The sequence below is a fragment of the Mus musculus genome, chromosome 9 (genome assembly GCF_000001635.26).
Source record: "Mus musculus strain C57BL/6J chromosome 9, GRCm38.p6 C57BL/6J".
Lineage (NCBI taxonomy): Eukaryota > Metazoa > Chordata > Mammalia > Rodentia > Muridae > Mus > Mus musculus.
Window position 1 is genome coordinate 103,288,298 of NC_000075.6, and position 19,973 is coordinate 103,308,270.

The 19,973-nt window shown below is 44.2% G+C and overlaps 1 protein-coding gene across 3 annotated transcripts in view; it reads left to right on the forward strand.

The window, feature by feature from the left end:
* Window positions 1–16,869: 16,869 nt before the first annotated feature.
* The window catches only part of Topbp1 (topoisomerase (DNA) II binding protein 1), a 45,262-nt gene continuing 42,158 nt past the window's right edge, over window positions 16,870–19,973 (forward strand). Inside the window, exons 1-2 of one of the 3 annotated variants that reach the window (XM_006511706.4) lie at window positions 16,870–17,074; window positions 17,800–17,890. In XM_006511706.4, the coding sequence (XP_006511769.2) occupies window positions 17,807–17,890 (84 nt within the window). In that variant the 5' untranslated portion in view covers window positions 16,870–17,074; window positions 17,800–17,806. Of the gene's footprint in view, window positions 17,075–17,109; window positions 17,345–17,799; window positions 17,891–19,973 lie in introns of those variants that run through there. The other 2 variants (NM_176979.5, XM_006511707.4) reach the window with 2 other exon arrangements.

Sequence of the window (19,973 nt, forward strand, 5' to 3'; positions counted from 1 at the left end):
GATGAATCTGCCTACTGGGAAAGGTTCTTCAGCCCCAGTCCGGGCTGGTCGCCACTGCCACACCCTCCATGCCTTCCTTATCTGGCCAAGCAGATACTCAGGCGGCTAGGGACACTATTTTTTCTCTCTCTGTCCCCGGTTCGGTCCCTGGGTGGAAACGGTGCTTCTCCGGGAAAGCCGGCGCGCACATGCATAAGACCTTAACACAATTTTCTTTTGGAAATTCTCACTTCTCACTAAGGACTCTAAGTTGACTAAGCTGAGGTCCTCCCGCTGTCCTGCGACCCCAGTGGAGCTATCTCTTCTGTGACACAGCCCATAGTTTCTCCTCTATCTCCCCACCCCCACCCCCACCCCCACTCCACACCACACGCACCAGTGTTGCTTGTCCCAGCTGTGTAAGGCCTGGCTCAGGCACAGATCTGACATGCAGAGTTTCTCGCTCACCCGGCTGCAGCCCTGTCCGAAAGGCTGTGCGACCTCTGCCTAGAAAAAGTCTGGTAATTTTAAATAAAACTCGAAGAACTTCTAATTAAAATATAGTAGTAGGTGTACAACAAACCCTGCTAGCACAGTGTAATAATTATCACTAAGAGGACTCCGGTAGAGCCAGTCCACATCCAGGAGGCCGAATCCCTGCAGAGCTTCTCCCACATAGGTGGCCCCTACATGGAACAGAAACGGAAGTCTGCTAACTTCAGGACTCCACAGAGATGAAAACTTACAGCGCAGAGCCTGGCTTCTCTCACCCAAGTTTAAATTGGTATGATTTATCTATGCAGAGGTGTGTGGTTGCCCACCAGCTATCAGTGTGGCCTATTGTTTCATATCATGTGAATGAAGAATATTTCATCTCTCACCCTGATTGACAATTGTAGTACCGATTCCATCCTTACAGACAGTGCCGCTAGGAACAGAAATTTCATTTCATTTTATATACATTACTAGGATCTAAAACTAAATAAAAAAAAGCAGGGCCTGGTATGGAAGTACAGGCCTGAAACCCCAGCATTTGGGAAGTGGGGACAGTGGGATTAGGAGTTCGAGGTTTCAACTACGTGCCCTATTGGAGACTTCCCTAGGCTAGAGACCTTGTCTCGAAAACCAAGCATGTAGGGCTGGAGAGATGGCTCAGCGGTTAAGAGCAAGTGCTGCTCTTCCAGAGGACCAGAGTTCAATTCTGGCACCCATGTTGGACGGCTCACAACTAACTACCTGTAACTCCAGCGACAGGGGGACCTGACACCCCTGGACTCCAGCTACAGGTCATCTGGCTTCTGTGGGGGCTCACACTCCTTTGTATATACAAAAAGCAAAAACAAAACTTAAAGAAAGAAATAGAAGACACAATCAGGAAAACGGCACAATTTTTGCACATTGAACTTGAGCACAGTGTCTTTCTTGAGTTATTTTGTTAAATCTGTTTCTTTCCAGTGTTCTGTTTGTGTTCTTACATCTTTTGTTGAATAATGCCAGTTTTTCTTCCCTTTCTTTCTGATTTTTAGCATCCCTCCTTATCCCAGGTTTGGCTTACTATAAACAGTTAGTTTGGGAATAGTCTAGTGCATGCCTTTGAGTGCAAATAGACAGGCATCTCTGCAGCAGACTTTTCTAGGAGAACAACTGTTTGGTCCAGAAGTAGGTGGAGGCCTGGTTTCATAGATCCTGGAAACTCTTAGGACCCAGTCAAGAAGCTCTGAAAAGGGTTATTACAGAAAGAAATGTGTACTGTCTTCTGGTTTTAGGTGTTATTGGCAATACTAAGGTTCTCTCTTTCTACATGAGTTGCTTACATCTTAAAAACATGACTGGGATTGGATTTTTTTGTATTTATCAAAATAATGATATGATTTTCCTGCCTTGTCTGTGGGGAACTATGCAGCAGAGCATGAGTTTTCTTCTTTTGTTGTTATTTGCTTGTTTTTGTTTTTGTTTTTTAAATGTTTTGTTTTGTTGCTTTTTGAGACAGGTAGGGTCTTGCTATAAACTAGGCTGGCCTCAAATTTGTGATCCTCCTGCCCCAGCTTCCTGAGGCCTGGACATATGGGGGTGTATAACCACATCTGACTTCTAGTTCGCTTTGTTTGCTTGCTTTGTAATGGAGTTTGAACCCCGGGTCTCACATTCGCTGGGTAAGCATTTCACCCCTGAACGGCATCTCTAACCTGCTAACTGGATTCTAGATTTATTTCCCTTTATGGATTAGCAGTGCTTTGCTTACATGTGTGCCTTCTGCTTGTGACAGTGAGAACAGGGTGTCGAATCCCCTGGAACTGGGGTTGCTACTGGTTGTAAGTCACCATGTGGGTACTAAGAACAGAACTCTGGCCCTTTGTAAGAGCAACAAGTGCTCTTAGTCACGGAGTGGTCTCTGCAGCTCCCTGCTAACTGACTTTTAAGTATTGCCACTGTTAGATTTCTGCAATAAACCCCATTTGGTCATTATATGTAAGATTACCCATGTACTGTTGGGTTGGTAATATTTTCTTTAGTGTTCCTTTCTGTATCTATTCTCTTGAGAAAAATAAATCTGGGGGCTGGAGAGAGGTCTCAGCATGTTCCAAGAACCAGAGTTTGATTTCCAGAACCCGTATATGGTAGCTCACAGCTGCCAACTCCAGGAGGATCTGATGCCCTCTTCTTGCCTCCACAGACACCTGCACTCGTGTGTGTGTGTGTGTGTGTGTGTGTGTGTGTGTGTGTCTGTCTGTCTGTCTGTGTGTCTGTGTGTCTGTGTATATATGTATATATACAAGTGTAGTGGCTATTCCTGGTTGTCAACTTGACTATATTTGGATGATCTACAATCCAGAATTGGAAGGCTCACCAGTGACCCTTATCTGGAGGCTTGGAGATAGAAGTTTCTGATCTGGATCTTGGTATGGAGATCTTGAGGCATAGTGGCTATGGATTAAAGGTGGAATACACCTTTAATCTGGGCTACACTTTCTGCTGGAGACCATATAAGGACATTGGAAGAAGGAATCTTGCTCTCACTCCTTCGCCTTCTTGCCGTGTGGGACTGAGTAACTGCTAGATCCTTGGACTTCCATTCACGGCTACTACTGAACCATCGTTGGGAATTGGGCTGCAGACTGTAAGTCATCAATAAATTCCTTTACTATTTAGAGACTATCCATAAGTTCTGTGACTCTAGAGAACCCTGACTAATACATGCAAGTATATATACATACATATATGTGGGAATATATGCATACATGATAAAAATAAATACATCCTTTTTAAAAAGAGAAAAATAAAGAAAAATTTAAAAGAGAGAAATAATCTTACAGTTTCTCTTTATTCTAATTTCCATATATCTTTTGCTTTAACATTACAATGATTTTTGAACTGAGAAATGTCACCTCTTACTTTCTGAAAAAGGCTATGTAAGAATAACATTCCTAGCTGGGCATGGTGGTGCACGCCTGTAATCCCAGCACTTGGGAGGCAGAGGCAGGCAGATTTCTGAGTTCGAGGCCAGCCTGGTCTACAGAGTGAGTTCCAGGACAGCCAGGGCTACACAGAGAAACCCTGTCTCGGGGAAAAAGAAAAATAGAATAACATTCCTTTTCCCTTAAATGTGCAGAAGACATCAGCAATGACGTCCCCTGAGTTTAGAGCTTCCCTTGTGGGAAAGTTTTCAACAACACACTAACCATTGTCTCCTCCCTCCTCTCTCTGGTACTAGGGATTAAACACAGGGCTTCATACATACTAGGCAAGAACTGTGTGAAAGAGTTCAGCCCTTCACTTTTACTTTAGACTTGATCTCACTATGAAGCCCAAGCTGGCCTACGATTCATAATCCTCCTGCCTCCATCCCAGTAGCTAAACTTAGAGATGTGCACACCCAGGAAATTAAGATTTATTTATATTGCTGGGCAGTGGTGGCACACACACTCTAGGACTCGGGAGGCAGAGGCAGGCAGATCTCTGAGTTCGAGTCCAGCCTGGTCTGCAAAGTGAATGCCAGGACAGCCAGGGCTACATAGAGAAACCTTGTTTGAAAACAACAACAACAACAACAAAAACCCAAAGAACAAAAAACAACCCCTCCCCCCCCCCCTTTTTTTTTTTTTTTTTTTTTTAAGACAGTGTTTCTCTGTGTAGCCCTGGCTGTCCTGAAACTCACTCTGTATACCAGGCTGGCCTCAAACTCAGAAATCTGCCTGCCTCTGCCTCCCAAGTGCTGGGATTAAAGGCGTGCACCACCACACCCAGCTACAAACCCATTTTTATATTTATAGAAATATCCATAATTTCTAATATTTCAAACCAGAGTATAGGCAAATATTGTCTTTTACTTATTTGTATGTGTATGAGTGTTTTGGCTGCCTGTATGTCTATGTACCACATGTGTGCCTGTGGAGACCATTGCCCCTGGGACAGGAATTACTAATGGCTGTTAGGATCTGTTTATGGATGCTAGGAATCAAACCTCAGTCCTCTTAAAGAGCACCAGTGTTCTTAATTTCTAAGCCATCACTTCAGCCAAAGTATTGTAAGAAACTTATCTAGAGGCTGAGGCGATGGCTCAGTCAGTTAACTGCTCCTTGTGCAAGCACAAGGCCCTGAGTTCAGATTCCTGACATACTACTTAAAAATCCAGGCAAAGGGGCTGGAAAGGTGGCTCTGAGGTTATGAATACTGGCTACTCCTCCAGAGGACTGAAGTTTGATTCCCAGCAACCACATGGAAAATTGGAAATGGAGATTTGAAAGCACACAATTTTCTTTAGCTGGGCCTGGTGGCACACACCTTTAATCCCAGCATTTTGGGAGGCAGATCTCAGAGTCCAAGGACAGCCTGGTTTACAGAATCCCAAGACAGCCAAAGCTCCATAGAGAAACACTATCTTGAAAAAACAAAGCAACAAAACAACCAGGCATAGTGGAGGCTGCGAATCCAGAGATGGGGAGGCAGAGATCCCTGGCCAAGCTGAACCAGTGAACCCCTGGTTCAGCGAGAGACACTGCCTCAAAAAAAAGGTGGAGAGTTTCTGAGAAAGACAGCCAGCCTTGATCTCTGTCCTCCAAGAGTACATGCATCTCACACATCTCGTGAGCATGTGTACACGCATGCACATACATAAATCACATACACACACACACACACACACACACACACACACACACACGCACACACACACACACACCATCTACATTTCAAAGTTACTGAAGCAAAGTCACTCATCACATTATCCTGTAACTGTTATTTGGTGTTCTGTACTGGCGATTGGATCCAGGGCCTTGCACTTCGTAGGCTCCAGATCTGCCACTGGGTTAGGTCTCTAGTCCTCCTCCCTTTAAAAAAAGCAAAAACAAAAACAAACAAAGAAAAAAAACCACTTTGTATTCTAACACAGGGTCTCACTAAATCTCTCGGGCTGGCCTGGAACTTATGACCTTCAGCCCCTTGAGGTGGCACAAACTGCCACCAGATCTTGTAGATGACATTTTAAATGTATGACGGATTCTTCCTATAATACCTTTTTCCATTGTTGACACTGGTAACTGTTGATTACAGTTGCCGAGGTTTTAGCTATTTTATTAATTTAAGAAAACACACAAACTTGGGTTGGGGAGATGGCTCAGTGGTTAAGAGTATTGACTGCTCCTGCAGAGGACCCAGGTCTGGTCCCTAGCATTCATTATCAAACAGCTCACAACTGCCTGTAACTCCAGGGCCTGTAACTCTAGGAAACCCAATGCTGTCTTCTGTCCTCCACAATCATTTGCTAGCACTCACACAGCATACACAGACTCGAACAGGCACGGACATACAGAAATCTTTAAAACAATATCCCCTACATACAAACTTTTGGCTTTGTTGATTTTTCTGTATTGTACACTCATTTTATTTCATTGATTTCTGCTTTCTTGACTATCTATGGATTTTATCATTTCTCTAGTGGTTTTTGTTTTTTTGTTTGTTTTGTTTTTTGAGATAGGGTCTTTGCTATGCCCTCAACCTCATCTGGAACTTCCTGATTGCCTGATTTAATTGCTGTGAAGAAGAAATATTCAATATTTTTTGGGAGATGGGATTTTCGAGACGGTTTCTCTGTGTAGCCCTGGCTATCCTGGAACACACTCTGTAGACCAGGCTGGTCTCAAACTCAGAAATCGGTCTGCCTCTGCCTCTCAAATACTGGGATTAAAGGTGTGCACCACCACTGCCCACTAGAAATATTCAATATTCTAATCTTGGATTGGATCATGGTGTCTGATTATGATGCCTGCTATAATATTCAAACATTTATAAAACAGATGAATAAATGCACCAAGACTATGCAGGGCAGTCTCTTCTGCAGGCCTGTAAGCAAAGCCCACAGGGTCCAGGAGCGACCATTTCTCCTAGAGTTAATGATCTATCTAAAGCTAACACACTCTAAATCCATAAGGGCCAAAGTACCTACTGACCTGAGTGGAGTATGCTCTGAAAATGTCTCATGTCCAAGGACAAACTCCTATAGCAAAGAAAGGACATCCAAAGTGCTAGAGTCATCTTGTGGGCTCAGGCAAACAGACACCAGAGAAAAGATTAGAAAGATAGGACACGGTGACTCCTGTCTGCAGTTGCAGCACTTGGGAGACCAGAGAACTAGGGGTTCAGAGGCAGCCTTAGCTACATAGTAAGTTTGAGGCTAGCGTGGGCTACATGAGACTCAAACAAAACAAACAAACAAACAAACAAACAAACAAACGCCAAATCAAACCAAACCAAAATCCAGAAGATTAAAAGAAGAAACAGTTTTCAGGACTTTGAGCCAAGAGTGATTTTTGGAAAACTGCAGATTTGGGCTACTCTTTACTAGACACTACACTAAGTGTTTTTGTAGCATTAATTTATGATGAGCTTATAAGTAGTATTTTACATGTTTTTTTTTTTTTGCATTCAAGAAAAAAGGAAAGCAGAGAAGTTAAGAAATATGTCAAAGGTCCAAAGGTTCATGGTTTTTGCACATGTTTTGTGCTCGTTGGTTGGTTTTAAAACAGGGTTTCTCTGTGTGGCCCTGGCTGTGGCCCTGGCTGTCCTAGAACTCACTCTGTAGACCAGGCTGGCCTCAAACTCAGAGATCAACCTGCCTCTGCCTCCCAAGTGCTGGGATTAAAGGTGTGCGCCATCACAAGATCTTTCTCTCTCCTTCCTTTCTTTCTTTCTTTCTTTCTTTCTTTCTTTCTTTCTTTCTTTCTTTCTTTCTTTCTTTCTTTCTTTCTTTCTTTCATTCTCTCTCTCTCTTTCTTTCTCTTTCTTTCTTTCAAGATTTATTTATTTATTACATATAAGTAACACTGTAGCTGTCTTCAGACACACCAGAAGTGGGTATCAGATCTCATTACCGATGGTTGTGAGCCACCATGTGGTTTCTGGGATTTGAACTCAGGACCTTCAGAAGAGCAATCAGTGCTCTTAACCTCTGAGCCATCTCGCCAGCCCCCACAAGATATTTCTTCTCTCTCTCTCTCTCTCTCTCTTTTTTTTTTTTTTGGTTTTTTGAGACAGGGTTTCTCTGTGTAGCTCTGCTGTCCTGGAACTCACTTTGTAGACCAGGCTGGCCTCGAACTCAGAAATCCACCTGCCTCTGCCTCCCAAGTGCTGGGATTAAAGGTGTGCGCCACCACGCCTGGCTTAAGATATTTCTAATGCTTAATTTGATTAGCAAAGGCTCAACAAATGGGGAAATGAGACAGGAAGAGGAAAAGGCATTCAAACAATGTGTTAACAAGTCAGTAGCCACTGTCAAGACTGAGGCTTAATTCCACTGGGGAAATTCTACGAGCCAAGGGGCACAAAAATAAAGGCTTTATACAGCTTCCTGTCAGTTCTTTTTCATCGGTCATATATCCACTGGAGACACCTGCTTTGTTATGCAGACAGAACAGCAGACTCCTCATGCTCAGAAAACACCTGCAAGCAAAGAACCACTTGCTAGTTGGTAACACCGTCCAGAGGTCTGTAAGAGCAAAGAAACACTTGCTAGTTGGTAACACTGTCCAGAGGTCTGTAAGAGCAAAGAAACACTTGCTAGTTGGTAACACTGTCCAGAGGTCTGTAAGAGCAAAGAACCACTTGCTAGTTGGTAACACCGTCCAGAGGTCTGTAAGAGCAAAGAAACACTTGCTAGTTGGTAACACTGTCCAGAGGTCTGTAAGAGCAAAGAAACACTTGCTAGTTGGTAACACCGTCCAGAGGTCTGTAAGAGCAAAGAAACACTTGCTAGTTGGTAACACTGTCTTGAGGTCTGTAAGAGCAAAGAAACACTTGCTAGTTGGTAACACTGTCCCAAGGTATGTAAGAGCAAAGAAACACTTGGTAGTTGGTAACACTGTCCAGAGGTCTGTAAGAGCAAAGAAACACTTGCTAGTTGGTAACACTGTCCAGAGGTATGTAAGAGCAAAGAAACACTTGCTAGTTGGTAACACTGTCCAGAGGTCTGTAAGAGCAAAGAAACACTTGCTAGTTGGTAACACTGTCTTGAGGTCTGTAAGAGCAAAGAAACACTTGGTAGTTGGTAACACTGTCTTGAGGTCTGTAAGAGCAAAGAAACACTTGCTAGTTGGTAACACCGTCCAGAGGTCTGTAAGAGCAAAGAAACACTTGCTAGTTGGTAACACTGTCTTGAGGTCTGTAAGAGCAAAGAAACACTTGCTAGTTGGTAACACTGTCCCAAGGTATGTGAGAGCAAAGAAACACTTGGTAGTTGGTAACACTGTCTTGAGGTCTGTAAGAGCAAAGAAACACTTGCTAGTTGGTAACACTGTCCCAAGGTATGTGAGAGCAAAGAAACACTTGCTAGTTGGTAACACTGTCCCAAGGTATGTGAGAGCAAAGAAACACTTGGTAGTTGGTAACACTGTCTTGAGGTCTGTAAGAGCAAAGAAACACTTGCTAGTTGGTAACACTGTCCCAAGGTATGTGAGAGCAAAGAAACACTTGCTAGTTGGTAACACTGTCCCAAGGTATGTAAGAGCAAAGAAACACTTGGTAGTTGGTAACACTGTCCAGAGGTCTGTAAGAGCAAAGAAACACTTGCTAGTTGGTAACACTGTCCCAAGGTATGTGAGAGCAAAGAAACACTTGCTAGTTGGTAACACTGTCCAGAGGTCTGTAAGAGCAAAGAAACACTTGCTAGTTGGTAACACTGTCCAGAGGTCTGTAAGAGCAAAGAAACACTTGCTAGTTGGTAACACTGTCCAGAGGTCTGTAAGAGCAAAGAAACACTTGCTAGTTGGTAACACTGTCCAGAGGTCTGTAAGAGCAAAGAACCACTTGCTAGTTGGTAACACCGTCCAGAGGTCTGTAAGAGCAAAGAAACACTTGCTAGTTGGTAACACTGTCCAGAGGTCTGTAAGAGCAAAGAAACACTTGCTAGTTGGTAACACTGTCCCAAGGTATGTAAGAGCAAAGAAACACTTGGTAGTTGGTAACACTGTCCAGAGGTCTGTAAGAGCAAAGAAACACTTGCTAGTTGGTAACACTGTCCAGAGGTATGTAAGAGCAAAGAAACACTTGCTAGTTGGTAACACTGTCCAGAGGTCTGTAAGAGCAAAGAAACACTTGCTAGTTGGTAACACTGTCTTGAGGTCTGTAAGAGCAAAGAAACACTTGCTAGTTGGTAACACTGTCTTGAGGTCTGTAAGAGCAAAGAAACACTTGCTAGTTGGTAACACCGTCCAGAGGTCTGTAAGAGCAAAGAAACACTTGCTAGTTGGTAACACTGTCTTGAGGTCTGTAAGAGCAAAGAAACACTTGCTAGTTGGTAACACTGTCTTGAGGTCTGTAAGAGCAAAGAAACACTTGCTAGTTGGTAACACTGTCTTGAGGTCTGTAAGAGCAAAGAAACACTTGGTAGTTGGTAACACTGTCTTGAGGTCTGTAAGAGCAAAGAAACACTTGCTAGTTGGTAACACCGTCCAGAGGTCTGTAAGAGCAAAGAAACACTTGCTAGTTGGTAACACTGTCTTGAGGTCTGTAAGAGCAAAGAAACACTTGCTAGTTGGTAACACTGTCCCAAGGTATGTAAGAGCAAAGAAACACTTGGTAGTTGGTAACACTGTCCAGAGGTCTGTAAGAGCAAAGAAACACTTGCTAGTTGGTAACACTGTCCAGAGGTATGTAAGAGCAAAGAAACACTTGCTAGTTGGTAACACTGTCCAGAGGTCTGTAAGAGCAAAGAAACACTTGCTAGTTGGTAACACTGTCTTGAGGTCTGTAAGAGCAAAGAAACACTTGGTAGTTGGTAACACTGTCCAGAGGTCTGTAAGAGCAAAGAAACACTTGCTAGTTGGTAACACTGTCCAGAGGTCTGTAAGAGCAAAGAAACACTTGCTAGTTGGTAACACTGTCTTGAGGTCTGTAAGAGCAAAGAAACACTTGGTAGTTGGTAACACTGTCCAGAGGTCTGTAAGAGCAAAGAAACACTTGCTAGTTGGTAACACTGTCCCAAGGTATGTGAGAGCAAAGAAACACTTGCTAGTTGGTAACACTGTCCCAAGGTATGTGAGAGCAAAGAAACACTTGCTAGTTGGTAACACTGTCCCAAGGTATGTAAGAGCAAAGAAACACTTGCTAGTTGGTAACACTGTCCAGAGGTCTGTAAGAGCAAAGAAACACTTGGTAGTTGGTAACACTGTCCCAAGGTATGTAAGAGCAAAGAAACACTTGGTAGTTGGTAACACTGTCTTGAGGTCTGTAAGAGCAAAGAAACACTTGCTAGTTGGTAACACTGTCCAGAGGTCTGTAAGAGCAAAGAAACACTTGCTAGTTGGTAACACTGTCCCAAGGTATGTGAGAGCAAAGAAACACTTGCTAGTTGGTAACCCTGTCCAGAGGTCTGTAAGAGCAAAGAAACACTTGGTAGTTGGTAACCCTGTCCAGAGGTCTGTAAGAGCAAAGAAACACTTGCTAGTTGGTAACACTGTCCAGAGGTCTGTAAGAGCAAAGAAACACTTGGTAGTTGGTAACACTGTCCAGAGGTCTGTAAGAGCAAAGAAACACTTGCTAGTTGGTAACACTGTCCAGAGGTCTGTAAGAGCAAAGAAACACTTGCTAGTTGGTAACACTGTCTTGAGGTCTGTAAGAGCAAAGAAACACTTGGTAGTTGGTAACCCTGTCCAGAGGTCTGTAAGAGCAAAGAAACACTTGCTAGTTGGTAACACTGTCTTGAGGTCTGTAAGAGCAAAGAAACACTTGCTAGTTGGTAACACTGTCCAGAGGTCTGTAAGAGCAAAGAAACACTTGCTAGTTGGTAACCCTGTCCCAAGGTATGTGAGAGCAAAGAAACACTTGCTAGTTGGTAACCCTGTCCCAAGGTATGTAAGAGCAAAGAAACACTTGGTAGTTGGTAACACTGTCTTGAGGTCTGTAAGAGCAAAGAAACACTTGCTAGTTGGTAACCCTGTCCAGAGGTCTGTAAGAGCAAAGAAACACTTGCTAGTTGGTAACACTGTCCAGAGGTCTGTAAGAGCAAAGAAACACTTGCTAGTTGGTAACACTGTCCCAAGGTATGTAAGAGCAAAGAAACACTTGGTAGTTGGTAACACTGTCTTGAGGTCTGTAAGAGCAAAGAAACACTTGCTAGTTGGTAACCCTGTCCAGAGGTCTGTAAGAGCAAAGAAACACTTGCTAGTTGGTAACACTGTCCAGAGGTCTGTAAGAGCAAAGAAACACTTGGTAGTTGGTAACACTGTCCAGAGGTCTGTAAGAGCAAAGAAACACTTGCTAGTTGGTAACACTGTCCAGAGGTCTGTAAGAGCAAAGAAACACTTGCTAGTTGGTAACACTGTCCCAAGGTATGTGAGAGCAAAGAAACACTTGCTAGTTGGTAACACTGTCCCAAGGTATGTGAGAGCAAAGAAACACTTGCTAGTTGGTAACACTGTCTTGAGGTCTGTAAGAGCAAAGAAACACTTGGTAGTTGGTAACCCTGTCCAGAGGTCTGTAAGAGCAAAGAAACACTTGCTAGTTGGTAACACTGTCCAGAGGTCTGTAAGAGCAAAGAAACACTTGCTAGTTGGTAACACTGTCTTGAGGTCTGTAAGAGCAAAGAAACACTTGGTAGTTGGTAACACTGTCTTGAGGTCTGTAAGAGCAAAGAAACACTTGGTAGTTGGTAACCCTGTCCAGAGGTCTGTAAGAGCAAAGAAACACTTGCTAGTTGGTAACACTGTCTTGAGGTCTGTAAGAGCAAAGAAACACTTGCTAGTTGGTAACACTGTCCAGAGGTATGTAAGAGCAAAGAAACACTTGCTAGTTGGTAACACTGTCCCAAGGTATGTAAGAGCAAAGAAACACTTGCTAGTTGGTAACACTGTCCAGAGGTCTGTAAGAGGGATGTGGTGGCTTGAGTGAGAAATACCCCCAAAGTCTTGGGCATTTGAACAATTTGTCTTCAGGTGATGGGGTGCAGGTGCTGGCTAGTTTTAGGTCAAGTTGAGACAAATCAGAGTTGTTAATTGGGAACAAAGAACCTCAATTGAGATAATGCCTTCACCAGATTGGCCTGAGGTCCATGTTCTTCTTGATTGATGATTGATATGGGAGGGCCCAGTTCAATGGGGGTCCCTTGGGAAGGTGGTCCCGGGTGCTACAAGAGAACAGCCTGTGTGAATCATAAGGACTAAGCAGTAAGTGGTGCCTCTCCGTGGCTCCTGCATCAGTTTCTGCCTCCAGGTTCCTGCCTTGAATTCTTGCCCTGACATCCATGAATGGGTTACAAGCTGTAGAATTAAATAAATGTCTCTTCTTCAAGGTGCTTTTGGTCATGGTGTTTAACCACAAAAATAGAAATCCTAAAACATCGGTGCTGTTTTGGGGAGGTTTAGGTAATGCTCTGTTGATGGTCAGATCAACGGAGTCTTTTCCTGAGGCTCTGATGTACGGAGAATGAACCTGCTTGGCAGACCCAGTAATGGCCCTGGGCCAGGGCTTTTGGGTGGGGATCTGTAGCTTCTGTTCTCTTCCCAGCGTGTGGGGCTATGGTTATCAGTCCAAGGCCACTGTGTACCCGGTCTGTAATGTTCTTGAGATACCCCTTGCTCCCCTTGTGCAACACTGTTTGATTACCTTCCTGTTGACTTCGTCCCTTCGTAGGACAGTTTCTGCTGACTTAGTCCCATTTCTTCTCTCAAAATGGTGTCTGAGATGCTGTAGTTGCTTGTCCTAAGACATAGCTCGCATGAGACCTCCCGACCCCAGATTTTCTCTCTATCTTCTTATCTAATGTCCATCTCCCGCTTAGGACCATGTTACTGAAGAATGACTCTCCGACCCAAGTCAGTGCAGTCGCGCTTGGACAAAGCAGATCACTGGGGTTGGAGTTTAAGACTCAAACGAAACGACTTGCCTACTTGCAGTTTGCTCTGCCTTGTGTTTGTAGTTCAAGAGCTGAGGAAGCTGCCAGCTGCTATGCTGCCCCGACCACTGTGGACTCTGACCCTTTGGAGCCATTGTAAGTCTCCTTCAAGTAACAAGACAGTCATCCATGAAAGAAGCATGGACCAGTTGTGATGACTCATTGCTACAATCCAAGCATTTGCTAGGCTGAGATAGGAGGAACAGCACAGGCACTAGGCCAGCCTGGGCTACATAATGAGTTCCAACCCAGCCTGGCCATAGAGTGAAACAGAATCACAGAAAACCAAAGAGGGAGAGAGAAAGAGGGAGGAAAGAGGGAGAGGGAGGGAGAGAGAGAGAGAGAGAGAGAGAGAGAGAGAGAGAGAACGAACGATGTTGGTGGTAAGGATAAAGGTAGAATATTAACTCCAGAATCCTGAAACAACAGACATTGAAGCCATTGTTTCTGGAATGGGAATATATCTCACTTGATGGCGCCTACTCAGCCCAGAAGAGTCCTATACTCCTCCATCTTTCCTCCATATATAGGCTCTCATGGCCATGACTCAAAAGCCTCTTAGGTTTCTCTTCTTTTTAGGACCTAGATACAATTGGCTTTTCTAACAATGTAGCCCCCTACATTTTTTGGCAAGGAAGCCACTTTTTTCTCAGAGTGTCTCCTTACACGATCTACTTAAACACAGCCGGGAACAATCTACATGTGATGTTGGCATTCTACTTTAGAGCCCTCTCCCTGGAACTCACACTGTCGGTAGGCTGTACTTTCCAGCTAGCTGAAGCTATCAGCTTTCATAGCTGCTAGGCCACTTCAAGTTAGCTCTGTAGCAATAGAGGCTGTTTGCTAAGCTCTCTTGTATTTATACATATTCACTTGAAATGCTGGGAATTTAAATATAAAACCCTTTAAGTAAAACAAACGAGCCCTTTTCAACTAAAAAAAGAAAAAAAAAAACATCAAGGTGGGTGATACCTGAGGAATAACAGCTGGGGCTGGCACCTGACTGTCATATACTTGAGCACACATGTGTACCTGCACACATGTGAACATACATAACACACGCCTCAATAAAATGTATGTTGTGGTGGGGCTGCAGAGGTGCGTCAGTGGTGAAGAGAATTTGCTACTCTTCCAGAGGACCCAAGTTTTGTTTCCATGTTAGACAGCTCCCAACTGCCTGTAACTCCAGCTCTGGAGATTTGATGCCACCTCCTGGCTTCTATGGGCATTACATTCATGTGCACAAACACACATAATCAAAGTAAAAATATACTGTGTTAAATGCATAAACATATACCATGGTCATTTATCAGATCGCCTATAGACTGCTCTGAAGGGCATTTTCTTGATTAGTGATTGATGTGGGAGGGCCCAGACCATTGTGGGTGGTGCCACCCCAGGGGAGGTGATCCTAGGTGATCTAAGAAAGCAGGCTTGAGCAAGCAGTGGGTGTAAGCCTGGTTGTCTTTGGCCTCTGCTTTAGTTCTTGCCCTGACTCTCCTCAGTCCTTGGTGACCTATCAAGTATCCTACAGATATGATGACAACTTCAGGACAGAACTGCATTTTAGACATCAACTGTGGCTTCTTTTTCACAGCTCTAATAATTTCTTCAAGGCACTGCAGGGTCTCATGTATCCCAAGATACCTCCTGCTTAGCTAGGATGCAACCAGTGTTATATGGCCCTGAAGATGGAACCCAGGGACTTTTATGCTAGGCAAGTGCTCTACCAACTGAGCTACATCCTCAGACCCTTACCTCCAATACTAAGTATTTCCCTTCTTTTCCCTAGTGGGCATTTACCTCTGCGCCAGTGTTATCGATATCCTGTAAATGAAAAAAGTTAATGATACCTTTAAAGCAGGACCATTATAATCACTACAGTGACCAGCAACCCTAAATATATTGTACTTAAAAGAATAGAGTTTGTGTTGGGCGTGGTGGCATACCTTTAATCTCAGCATTCCGGGAGGCAAAGGCAAGATCTCTTGAGTTCAAGGCCAACCTGTCCTACACAGTGAGTTCCAGGACAGCCAAGGCTATGCAGAAACTCTGTCTCAAAAAATAAAATAAAATAAAATAAAGCTGGGGGTGGCTAATAATTCAGCATTTTATCAATAATTTACCCTTAGCAACTTTTTTTTGTTTTTGTTTGTTTGTTTGTTTGTTTGTTTTTCGAGACAGGGTTTCTCTGTGTAGCCCAGACTGTCCTGGAACTCACTTTGTAGACCAGGCTGGTCTTGAACTCAGAAATCCCGCCTGCCTCTGTCTCTGCCTCCTGAGTGCTGGGATTAAAGGCGTGATCCACCACTGCCCCCGGCTACCCTTAGCAACTTTTAAGAGGTAACATAAGAATGGGGTTTTGGTTAGAACCTAAGAGTTTTCTTACTGTAGATAGGCCAGAATAGTCAGATATTACCTGGGGACAGTGAAAAATGAGAAAGGGCATGAGCTATCAAAGGTGGCAGGATCTAACTGGATTTTTACAAGGAGAACGACCAGTAGTCAGACTACAGGTTTGGCTAAGTAAAGATTCTTTGTCACAAAATGCCGGAAGTACACATCAGAAAAGAAAAAAACCAACTTCTGTAATAAACTGTGCCGGGAAAATTGGATAGCCATACATAAAAGAAGGAAACTAGATCTTAATCTCTCTTGCGTTACACAAATATCAACTCCAAATGGATTAAAGACCTTAATGTCAGAACTGAAATCCTGAAACCAAAATAGTCAAGGGCTTTCTGAATAGGGCCCTAGTTGCTCAGGATATAATACGAACAACGGACAAATGAAATGGGATTGCGTGAAGTTAAAAGGTTGTGCACAGCAAAGAAAAATTAATCAAATGAATAAGCATACAGATGGGAGAAAATCTTTGCCAATTATACACCTGATAGAGGATATCTAGAAATACTTTTTTTTGGGGGGGGGGGGGTGGAGTTTCAAGACAGGTTTCTCTATATAGTCCTGGCTGTCCTGGAACTCACTTTGTAGACCAGGCTGGCAACTCAGAAATCCGCCTGCCTCTGCCTCCCAAGTGCTGGGATTAAAGGTGTGCTCTACCACTGCTCGGCTTAGAAATACATATTTTAAAAGTCTTGAATGTGAATATAACCTAATCAATAATCTAGCGTGCCTTTCATCACCCAGTCTTCTTTCCGTTACTGTTTTTGGCTTTGGTAAGGATTGATTGTTCATCCACTTTGGGGAGTCAGACCTTGACTTTCTTAACATCCTCCCACCCACAAGCCGCTATTAGCTTCATGCGCTGCCCCGGCACCGTCAGGAGAACTCGCCACTGGACCCCCTCGCCCCACTTCTGCACGTTCTGGACTTAAGGCTGATCGGTCCGGCCGCCCGCAGGCCCTCGCCACGAACGATGAGCTGCGCCGCAGCCGAAACTGTTGCCGCAAACCCAGACCCCAGAGCATCTCGGGAAAGCGTGCCCAAGGACCGCCCTCTTCCGACCGCTCCGCTTCCCAGAGCGGGGGCCCCGATGACGCCACTTCCTCCGGAAGAGGTGTGGCGTCCGCTCGGTTGGCGCGAAAGTCGGTTCCCGGTCTTGGCCCTTCCGGGTTCTGCAGCGTTAGCTTCGGGTTGGGGGCGCCGCCGAGGGCGGGGGCTGCGCGCCGGGCTGGCGCCCGACCCCAGCCGCCGTCCTGCCGGCCGCGCGCCCCCCGACTTGGTGCCCGTGGGCCCTCGGGCTCCACCTAGGTGAGCGAGCTTCGGCTCCTCCCGGCCGGCGTGGCCGCCCGGCGCCTCTTGCGGCCTTCGCGCCTCTCCTAACCGGCGGGTGGGCCTCAGGTCCCTGGGGAGCCGCGGCCTGGACGCTCCTTTCCCTGGGAGCTGGGCCGAGCGTGCACGACCTTGCACGGTGGCTGCTTGCGTTCAGAGTTCGTTAACTTAGGAGCAAATCTTGCGGGCTGTGGGTACCCGTAGCCGCAGCGGCGCCCTGCGTCGTCTTAAGCCCCATGCAAGTGAACAGTGAGTGACTGAGGACCAAACCAAGGGTCTCAGGGGATTCAATCAGGAACGTTCATTTTGTTCTCACGTTTGCAAGGATCCGTGTCCTTTTTTTTCTTCTTCGACTTTGCCCACCTTCTGGGGCCCTTTGTAAACATCTTGAATGAATTGATGAACCAAGCCAGATAGCTATGTCTTAGGCACTCTTGTCTGCATAAGAAAATAGTTGATTTGCAGGCCGGGCGGTAGTGGCACACTCCCTTTTTTGCCAGCTTGAGTGAGGCAGAGGCCGAGCATCTCTTGAGTGCCAGGCAGACCTAGTCTACAGAGCGAATTCCAGGACTGCCAGGGCTTGTCTCAAAACTAAAAAAAAAAAAAAAAAAAACCAAAAACCCTACAAAAATAGTTGACTTGTACATTTAATTCCCTGATTGACTGACTGACTTTTGTTCTTCTTGACTGCCTTATTCTCACAGTTCAGCTATGTCCAGAAATGACCAAGAGCCGTTTCTTGTGAAGTTTTTAAAGTCTTCGGACAATTCAGAATGCTTTTTTAAAGCTCTTGAGGTAAGAATTAATGGATATGTCTTATTTGATACTTGAGCTCATTTTCATGTTTTAAATGTTTTTGCTTTGTTGGATTTTATGTCTTAGAAGTAGATAATTTTAATGAAATTTTGCTATAGCATATGCTTAATACAGATAAATCACTGCTATATAATTTTTAGTTGATGCAAGTTTACCATTATATTTTTTGGGAGGATTGAAATCTATTGTGACAATTGGATGTTAACCTACAGTTTGATCCCCTACCCCCGCCCGGTCTGTGTCTGTTTGTGTGTGTGTCTGAGCCATCTTCCCAGTCCTCTGACTTAGAGTTCCTGACTTGTTTTGTTTACTAACCCCATTGATCCTTTAAGCACTGAAAAACGGAGTCACAATGCAATAGTTTTGGTTCATTGCTTGCTCTCTCTCTTTCTCTCTGTCTCTCTCTCTCTGTCTCTCATACACACACACACACACACACACACACACACACACACACACACACATATTCATGAATGAATGAATGATGGGAGTAGTTTTGAGCTTTGCCATTCACAAACCCTAGTAATGTCCTTGTAGCTTGGGAATCTATTAGAAATGCAGAGCCTTGGGATCCCAACCCACATTTGACAATTAGAATATGCATTTTAAACAAAAGTCCCAGTGCATATTCAGGTTTGAGAAGTTAGCTGTTTTTTTTTTGTTTGTTTGTTTGTTTTGTTTTTTAAAGTTCACTCACTTAGCAATCATCAATTGAGTGTCCGTCATCTGACAGGTTTTCCTCTAGCATAATACTTGGGGTACACCAATGATCAGAACAAGCAAATATCTCTCCTCTTTCAGCATACATAGAACAGGAAATCGGTATTAATCAGGTGATAAGCAAGAAACTACACAGTATGGGGGCAGTGAAAGAGTTGAGACTGAGTCTCACAGTGTAGCCCAGACTGATCTGGAACTCTGTGCTTCTGCCTCAGTTTCCTGCATGCTGAGATTACAGGTGTGTGCCCCAAAACCTAGTACCTATGTAATGTGTTATAAGGGGTCTAGTACTGTGGGAAAATGAAAAAGAAAAAGCCAAAACAATTTAAGGTTTTCCAGAGGATGTTTGTTGGAGGAGAAAGACATGGAAGGGTTACAGCTTAAAACTGAATTTAAAAAAAAGCAAACTATTTCTCTTAAGATTATAGACTAGGGTCTTGTATAAGGTACTAGGTATCCGGATATGCTTATAAACAAAATACATCATGGAATGTTCATTTGTGTTGGTGTGTGGGGATGGTGTTTATGTGGGTGCTCTTGTGCACATGCATTCGGAATAGTATCTGCATACCACAGTACATGTGTAGATGTCAGAGGACAACTTGAAGCAGTTGGTTCTCCTTTTACCCTGAGGTTCTCAGGCTGAATGGCAGGCACTTTTACCTGATGAGCCATTTAACAGAACCAACACATTCCTTCTCACAGGGAAGAAATAAAACTATGTACATTTACAAAAAGAACCATTTTTTTTTCCTTCATAAAATGTAGTCAAGTGGTAGAGGGAGTGTAGTTAGAAAGCAGGATGACCATGGGAATATTGCTTAGTGGTAGTTGTATAGTGTGCATAAAAACCTGGTTTTAGTTCCCGGTGCTGCAAAGCAAACCCACCGTGGTATCTAGAAAGATCTAGACAGGTATCTCTAGGAAGTGACAGTGAAGCAGGCGTTATTGCAGTGAAGAACCACTTCCAATGAAAGCTTAAGAAAAGAGTAGCTCCTGTAGTAGGACCAGAAGCAGAACCGCTTAGTAGGTCATTAGTATCTTCCAGGTGTACGGTTTGGGGATGACTGGAATTAGCCAGGAAGGTGGATGTAAAGATGAGACTTGAGATAAGTGAGGGCTAAATTTTATGATTTTGTAGTCATGAAGTTGTATGGTGCTGATGCATCTTTAATCCCAGCTCTTGGGAGGCAGAGAGATCTCTATGAAATGGAGGCCAGCCTGGACTACGGAGTTAAGTTCCAGGACAACCAAGGCTACACAAAGAAACCCTGAATGGGGGGCGGGGGGGGGGGGGGAAGAATTGGGACTGATCCATGTGCCCTTTCTTTTTGTCCAGTGG